Raw genomic sequence first — 8,770 nt, 5'->3', positions numbered from 1 at the left:
AAACACAGACGGGTGTAGGAGCGGGGTTACGCAGCCACAGGGTTGTATGACCATGAGCTGGTGCTACTGGGGTCCCAGTAGCCTCCCCAAGAGTGTCTCCCTCTGCATAACTTACTAACATTTCTGCAGGAATTAAGAAGCACACTGAGGAGCTCGCACTGTTGGAAAAGGCTTTTTTATTGCGTAGCCTTCTCCCCATCTCCAAAAGGAACTAAAAAATTATCAAACAAAATGCATCTAAGCCAGTTGCTATCACAGTTCTGAAAAACCTTGATACCGAACACAGCCGTGCTCAGCACGCTTCTATCCACTGAGCAGACTTTCTGGCACCTGTCATAGGCACTTTTGTATAGAGGCTAAAGCAAATTTGGTACGTGGATATCCTGGTGGAAAGCTCCCACAGTAGGGCCTGGAAAGCAGCGATGTCCTCAGTTTGGAGCACTACAGCCATAGGACTGGAAGGCTCATGAGGAATTTGTAGCTTCTTTCTTTACTCAGGGATCTCTCTCTCGCAAAAGAAAAGACAAGGATCTGCAGCCAGGAAAGTGGATGTCAGGCTGAAACAGAGGGGGCTGCAGTACAGCCCTGGTGAGACCATCAGATACAGTGTGTTAATATCGGTGGCCAAACTTTAATATGGCATAATGCTGTGTGGCCAAAACGCAACTCAGCACAGCCACTACAGCATGAGGCTGGGGTGCCATCTGCAATGCTCTGGGGCTTTCTGTGACCCCCGGCTGATGAAATAGCATTCAAGGCAGAGTTTCCTGCTCTCAGGTGCCTGGAAACTTTACACCGGGTGGCTGAGTTTTATGGCTGTGCCTTTTTCCGATCAGAATCTGATCTGACGGTTGTTAGCGTAGCTGAACGACAAGAGGCTCAGGATACCACCACTGATCTGATCAGCTTATTCTGTCCCTGATTGACCTCAATGACCCTCCAACTATTGACTGGTGTAGCACAGTGGTTCTTAACATGTGACAAGAGGATCACCAGCAAAGTGTTCTCTAATAGTCCACAGATCAGCCAAAGATGACACAGAAAAGGCAGACTAGTAGTCCACGAGATGAGAAAGCTGGAGAACCAGTGGCTCCAAAAACAAAGCAGTGTGTATTCCAGTCCAGAAATGCCCAGCTAAGCCATACACACTTGTTTGCTGTAAATTTTGCTATTATGCCTGAACCACCTGGTTGGGTGAAGTCTGCAACAGTAAATAAAGTGGTCAACTACCCAAGGTTCCAGTTATCACAGGCTCCGTTTTCTGTAATATTTCATTAATAAAGAAAACAAATCCTGAGTAAAGCTCTTCCCTTCATCCCATACCATTTCTGCAAGTGACAGCAACTTCAGTGATTAACATCAACTGGCAGCTTGAATTCCTTTAGCGAATAAAAGGCAATTTCTCCATGATCCACTAGTGCAAAGACCACCGGGACGTCTCCACTCTGATAGGTAACCTGCTTCAAAGCCCGAAGGGATGGAATCTGCTCGTCAAAGCTGCAGAGAGAAAAATATTCCGTTGTTCTCAAAGCAAGAAGAATACAGAGACAAAGCTGTCCTGGCCAATGACCACAACAGCTCACTTTGGCCTGAGGAGTTGGTAGTGACCCTCCCCACCTCTTTCAGTCAAAGCAGGAGGCTGCCAGCCCTAAGAGAGTACGCTGCATGCCGGGAATGGGGAGCTCTCAAATCCTTTGCCAAAAACAAGGGCAACTGCACACTGCTCCACGCTGTGGCTATTAGATGCGGCTCACAGTGCTATTGGCAAATTGCCAATCCAGTGCAATCTTAATACCTTTGTGCTAGGAAGATCTTTAGGTTGCTGGAATCAATATCTGACCTGCTTTTCCCTCCTTTTAATTCTGCAGAGTCTGTTTGCTCATAAATGAAAACATTTATAAAGCAAGGATCATCCTATTTGCTCATGACAGACCTTTGTAAAACTGCATTACCACCTTTCTTGCTCTGGCTACTACAGCTGCAGAGAGTGGAGAAGGAACAGTTTTTATATATACCAAAATTAGAAAAGGCAGAGACTGAACTTTGTACCTGCCTTTGGAGTTTAAGTATCAGATTGTGGATCCAGCAAGAAAGGGGACACCTATCCTCTGTTCGTACAGATCTTAAAGTTACATTTGACAAAGATCAAAATACTAAACCCATGGCCCTGAGCCTGTAGCGAGCTCTGGGAAGGTACACCTCTGCAGAAATCCATACGGATCTGCACCGGCTGAGGATTCAGGTACCATACGGCTCCCTGCAAAACTGAGCTCTACCTGAGTTTCACAAGCATTGCATAAATACAGCATTGGCTTCTTATTCCTGACTCCAGTAATACTCAGACACAAGCAGCAACCAGATGACCGTGTAGCGTGGGCTGAGTGCAAGGGCTGGGGGAATTGTCAGCCACAGCCTCCAACAAAGGAGGAACTGAAAGAAAAAAAAAAAGAAAATTCTGGGCAGGACCACCCTGAAGGGAGGCACTGTGATGATCTGTAAAGCTCACAAGATGCTGGGTCATTTACAGATCATTAGGACTTCGTTTCCGCAACTGCAACTGCTATGTTTCAGAACACAGCATAAAACCCATGGATACCTCCGAACACACATCCTGACATATGGCTTCCCAGGGTTTGTCTTCTTAAACTTGGCTACAGCATCTGCTTGATACACATTGAAGTCTATCTTCATGCCCTCTGGGTCCTCCTGCAGCCTACAGAAGACAGAACGTACAGGAATGAAACATTGTAAGGTGTAGGTACAGCAGAGGAAAGAGGGAGCAAAAGCTCTTGAAGCCTGGCTAGTTTGAGCCCTTTGAAAGGCTTCACTCCTCAAAGGACTGACCCTGCAACTGTTCTAATTACTGTCCAGATCTTTCCTGTAGTCAGACAGAGCAAGCTCCTGCCCCACATCTGCCACACTCCCTTCTCTGCAGACCCCCTTGCAAGAAGGGCCACTAACAGATACAGAAGCAAAGCACTGCTCTGCCCTACAGGGACTGCACACAAACACCACGCAGACTCTTTGAGGCAGGAGCAGAACCAAAAGTCCCAAAGCCAAGGTTTTATAATCACTGCAGCAGGGATGGCAGCACATTCCAGGGATGAGACACAGGTAAAACCCAACCAAAACTCCAGGGGAGATTACCTGGCTGGGGTGCAGAGACGGAACAGCAGGAAAAGAGAGCAACCGCAATGTTTTAATTGGCCTGGAATGCCCTAGCTCTCTTGCTGCAGGACTTGGTACTTCACAGAAATGTCAGCCCCTCACTACAGATGCAACAGGGTCATGGAGCAGAGCGCTGGATTCTCTTGGCATTCTGGATGCCAGGCAGCTCCCAAGCTGCTGCTGCGAGCATCTCACAGACCTCACAAGCAGGGACAGTCACAAGACGCCCCCACTCCCTAACAGCTACGAGCTGGCTGGCTGGATACTAACCGGGAGGCTCCATCCAGGATGTGGGAGGGCTGCAGCACGCTGATCTGCTGGAGGAGTGCAGCTGAAGAGAGAAAGAACACAAGAGGATCAGCCCAGCTATTTCTCTCCCAGGGCACTCCAAGCACTCCACCACCACCCATGAGCCTTCCTCCTCCGACAATGGCTGGCAGCACCACAGTCACCACTGGCTACTTCAAAGACCTCAACTTCCTCATCTCCTCTCAGCGCACAAACCAGAACACCCTGCAATTCCTTTGCATCTTGCTGGCCCTGATTTCACATGCCTAACAGCCTAGCAGGAAGGACTGCAAAACAGTAGGACATGGGGAATGGATTAGAAGACCTCCCAAGGCCTTGTTTATCCTGGCACTTGAGTGGGCTATAGAAAGAGATGGAAAGGCAGAGGACAAGCTTTCTTCTCTCTCCACATGTCCATGGCTGGGCTCCTCTGTGCCTGCTTTGCCTAAGCCTTCTAACGAGATTCTCCTTCTCAAGGTACAGTCTCCTAAACTGATGTTCAGCTTCTCCATGTCATCCCTTTTGCTGTTGCATACCAGGCAACATTTCACAGCGTCGGGGGGGAGAAGAGGGCCCCTGTCAAGTTCCCAGAGCCACTACCTGATGAGGTAGCTTCATCTGGCCGCAAAAGCGGTGTGACAGCTTGGTCCCAGAGATGCGGCGGTCGACTCCAAACCCTCTGCTGGCGCCTCTGCTCCAAAAGGACTTTGTACTCCTGCCAGTTGGAGCAGCGCCTCACCTCCCGGTCAGCATTGACACTGCTCTTGTACCTGCTCTCCCTCTCTCGCTGCTCCCTTTCCTTCCGTGACAGCTTCTCCTGTTTCTGATTGATGCGTGCGCACCAGCAAGCTGCATCAACCTCTCTCCCCGGCACGTTCTCCGGCAGGAGCCCGTTATCAGGTGAGGGCAGATGTGTGCATGGCTGGTCTGGGGCCACATTTGGCAAGATGATGGTGGTAAAATCCCAGCGGGGTGCATGGGTGCCAGTGCTGCTTTCCTTGTGGTCTCCAGCCCAGCTCCTGGAGGGGCTCAGGGAGTTCTTTTGTCCTGCATCAAGAGGAACCGGGTTTGACTCCCCCTCTCCACTGCCAGCATCTGATTCCTTCGGCTGCTCTGACAAGGGCTTTTCATCCATGGGAAGGCAGCTGGAGTCTCCACAGTCATCTTCAGCTTTTTCAGAGGTCCCTTCAGCTTCTGGAAGGTCCTCGGAAACCTTATGTTTCTTCCCATGAGACCTAAAGACAGAAGCAGCAGCATAAAAGACAGAGCGAGCGTGTGGTGGAACTTTACTCCCTTTGAATCCTGCCTCCGCCCTGCTAACAGGAAGAATGCAGTCTGCCAAGCCTGAAGGAAGGACGGCAAAGGAGGCAGGAACCCCCAGACAGGTCTGCAAACCCTTGACAACAACCTCTTGGCTGGAAGAAGGGTGTTTGCTTGTGTGACAAGATGAGAAGGGAAAAAAGCAAGCCAAAAACAAGCAGTGAATGCCAAAGGCAGAATAAACTTCTCAGCAGCCCTGCATAAGGTTTGACTTCAATACCCAGGAGAACCCCAGCCTTGATTTGTATAGACAAATGTTCCCAACCTGCCATGCAGCCTCCACACACCCCGTACATATACTGACCCAAACACCTCCACATAAACACGATGGACTTCAGCTAAACCAGCACAGGCCAGGCAGAAATCTTCCTGCCAGCACCTCTTACTGATATGAGATTCAGTCCCTGGCTCCCAGAGAAGATGGGGCAGTTTTTAAACCAGCAGTTTTATCTCCCAATTCCTAAAATTTCGTAACTCTTCAGGCACTGAGTCACTTGTTAACAGGGGACGACTTGCAGACCCGTCTCGTCCTCCCTGTTTCTTAAAAGATGACGCCACCTACTGGAAGCTATCATAATTATTAGCAAAATTAGTAATTATGTCAGCTTCTGTTTGCATTTTGCAACTTCTAGAGGCTGTGTGCAAGGACCAGGACCTAGCTATGCTTTCTGCTGTACAGTCCTAGCATGTAAGCTGCATTGAGGGGGTGGATTAAGTGCAAGGTGAGCACTGTGGTGTCTGCGATCCCTCTAAAAAAGAGCAAGAGGAGACATCTGCCACATGTTTCTTCTGCACTGACCTCTCACCACTGCAGTTGGGAAGCTCAGGAGCACTCTGCCCCTATTAGCCCTGCGTGAAGTACAGATGTGACAAAAGGGCACACTGCAAAGAGTTCAGGAAAAGCACTGCACTGCTTGGGGACAGCCAAGAGAGCTGTACCAGACAAGTCACCCACAGCACAAAGGGCTGAGGATGCTGTTCCCAAGCCACAGAGCCTGGGAGAAGATGGAAGGCGGCTTTGGGCCACATCCTTACCGGGGGCTGGAACTCCTCCTCCTTTTGCGATGGTGTTTCCCAGAGCTGTTGCAGTGACTTTCCAGGTTCAGTTTCCTCTCGTAAGGAGACAGGACAGTGCTGCAAGGAGACACCAACACAGAGGCTGAGAGCAGGGTGGGGCAGTGAAACTACCCTTCTGCTCAGCCCCCAGAATACAGCAACAAAAACCTTTTCTTCCAGGCACAGAAAATCCACAAGCAGGACCAGGATGGTCCTCAGTTCATGCCCCATTTCATGTTCCCAATCACCTCCTCAAGAGGGAGGAGCAAGGAAGGGTAGAGTGCCACTTTTAGCCTTTAATCCTCCCAAGAGATGGAATGCAGGGTCAAAGTCCTCTTCTCTGCCGTTCCCCTGGGGCCATACAGTGGGCACAGAGCTGCTCAGGGTCTTCAGAAAGGAGAAAGCAGCGTGGAAAGGAAAAGCTGGTTACCTGGGGTCGAATCTCAGTACAACATAACCCAGTTGCTTCAAGTGGCTGAACACCTTAGAGCAAAGGAAAGCAAGAGTGTTAAACGACTACTCTAAAACCAAACAATTTACTTCAGTTCCGCTACAACTGAGTGAACACAATGTGGCACTGGCAGAGGACTAAATGCCAGGGTTAGGACCCAAAGCAAAGGTGGGGAAACAGGAACTGATCATCTAGAAGACAGTGAGTGGGAAAAACTGAGAATGACTCCCCTTCCCCCCCTAACTGTCCTACTCTGCTCTCAGCCACTGGAAGAGGTTGTGTGGCAGAGGCTGGGCTCTCTGCCTTCATCTCCCTGCAATAGCTGGAGGTCCCAACACACCTGGTAATGTGGCAGGCTCATTGCCTCCTGGGACAGCAGGATCTCGTAGGCTTCCTGGATTGACAAGGGCAAATCCCTGTAAAAGAGCTGAACAGAGCCCTGAGGGCAAAAGCTTAGTGTTGAGAGAATCACAGGGAACAAATCTATGCAAGCTCACAGCAGTCTCTTCCCACCAGTCTCAGCACCCTCCTTTACATGATATCCATGTCTCCGCCACCTGGATTACTTACAGTGCCTCACCTGTGCCCAGTTCCCCCATGGCCTGGTTTTAGCAGCCAGGTAAGAAGTTCCTACCCACAGCTGTCAGCTCCTGCTCCAGCACTGCATCTGTTTGGAGGACGCAGCTGGGAGCACAATGCTCAACCGTTAAAATAGTCATTGCTTTGGGAGATAATTTTCTTTAACTTTGATGATCTCAGTGATTCAGGACACAGCACAACTACAAAAACATTTAGGACCAGCACAACTGAGAGAGCTGGAGCAGAGGAATTGATGGCATCCTCAGATGCCATCAATTGGTGGCTCCTCAGACGCATTTACTGCAGCCCCAGTGATCCCATAGGTAGATTCCCCAGGCAATAGCAACTAACCACTGCTGCAGTGTAAAGCATGTACAGCACTGGCTGCTAATGTGGCCCTACCAAGCTGGATAGAGTTTCACTAATTCCCATCAGCTTCTTAGGGAAGCACAGAAAAACCGTGTTAATGAACTTGCGAACCCTGTCGTTGCAAATATGTAAGATACACTGGATAACAGAGGAAGTCAGCTTATGACAGTCAGCTTATGACCAGGCTCAGATGTCCTAATTAACTGTATACCAGTTCTGAGGAAAAGGATTTCTCAGTGTCAAACCTTTTATTCCAATTAACTCCTGCAAGGAACAGAAGATAATGGTTTGATCTCGTTTCCAGAAATTCACAGAACAGTCAGTTTTCCTGGACTGTGGAAGTTCAAGTCCCCATACACAGACTTCAGTAAAGAAGTAACTGATATATAAATGTGTGCTTCATCACCCCCAGAGCAAGAAAGTAGAGATCTCAATAGAAAACTTTGTAACACGCTCCTCATGCTTCTTTCACTCTTGTAAGAGAGCTTATTACTGCTGTACTAACAGAAATTCGGATCAGCTAAAACTCTCCTAGTCTCTATTGTCATATTTGATGTAGGACCGGGTTAAGCACAATACCAGCTGAATAAACCAGCCACCAGTTCAACTAACACGCGCTGTCAATGACAGAGAGGCTGCTTTAAAGTACAACATATGAAACCATGGCCTGGAGACAAATAGCTCCATCAGCAACAGGCTAAAAGAGACAATTCCTCGAGAACCAGGTGTTTATCAGCTGCTCAAACCGCAGCAGTGACCAACACAAGTCAAGTGATTTCAGACTTCAGTCTAAAGCTGCTACAGCTCTTCCAATCATTCAGGAAGGACCCAATGGCCCCGTCCACACACAGTTATCCTACTTACACACTCCAGCAGGTACAGAGCTTCCTCAGGCAGCAGGCATTGTTTGCCACGCTCTGTGAACCCCATGGTGTGCCAGAACTTCCCCTGGAACAGAACACAAACCCGTGATGGGCTCTGGCTCTTCCCTGCTGACAACCAGGCTCTCTCCCATTTCAAGGAGCAAATTAAGGAATCTGCAATGGCCAGCAGGAGATGATGGCACTGAGTACACTCTGCAGCAGACTCACCGCAGGGGACTGCAGCTCTACGATGCTCTGTCCTGGCTTCCACTCAGCTTTCACCAGACTCCCCCTGAGAAGGTTAAAGATTAGTTTGTTATTTCTAGCATGTCCTACAATCAACTCCTATTGTAGCAACACAACAAGCTCGGGGAGGTATCAAAAGGCAGCAAACTTCCAGGGGGCATTTTGGCAGGGTAAGGCTTTAGAAAGACATCATCTCTGGATCTAGCAGCAGCAGCTGAAGATTTTATCACCACCAGCTAGTTAAGAGTGTCTTCAGTCAGCACCACAGATGTCTGTCCATAGGCTACAGCAGCCTGATGGAGATGCATGGCCACGATATATCATACGATTGTTTGGATGCTGCCAAGACTCTCAAATCACTGTATATCTCACCCACATGGTCTCATAGGAAAAATTTAATAGCTGAGAAAAAGTGGAGGGTGACTTTGCA

At 49.0% G+C, this 8,770-nt stretch overlaps 1 protein-coding gene across 1 annotated transcript; it reads right to left on the bottom strand.

Moving 5' to 3' along the window:
• Window positions 1-1,346: 1,346 nt before the first annotated feature.
• Window positions 1,347-8,386, bottom strand: TSEN54 (TSEN54 tRNA splicing endonuclease subunit; the record flags this gene model as incomplete). The annotated part of the gene is made up of 9 exons (XM_009579762.1): window positions 1,347-1,497; window positions 2,597-2,713; window positions 3,439-3,499; window positions 4,057-4,691; window positions 5,812-5,910; window positions 6,263-6,315; window positions 6,624-6,722; window positions 8,096-8,179; window positions 8,323-8,386. Coding segments are annotated over 9 exons (1,363 nt in total), but the record flags the coding sequence as incomplete, so codon positions are not given.
• Between the last annotated feature and the right edge of the window lie 384 nt (window positions 8,387-8,770).

The sequence above is a fragment of the Fulmarus glacialis genome, unplaced genomic scaffold (assembly GCF_000690835.1).
Source record: "Fulmarus glacialis isolate BGI_N327 unplaced genomic scaffold, ASM69083v1 Scaffold18376, whole genome shotgun sequence".
NCBI classification, from domain to species: domain Eukaryota; kingdom Metazoa; phylum Chordata; class Aves; order Procellariiformes; family Procellariidae; genus Fulmarus; species Fulmarus glacialis.
Note: the sequence above shows the minus strand (reverse complement) of the source record. Positions and strands in the feature narration are given on the sequence as shown.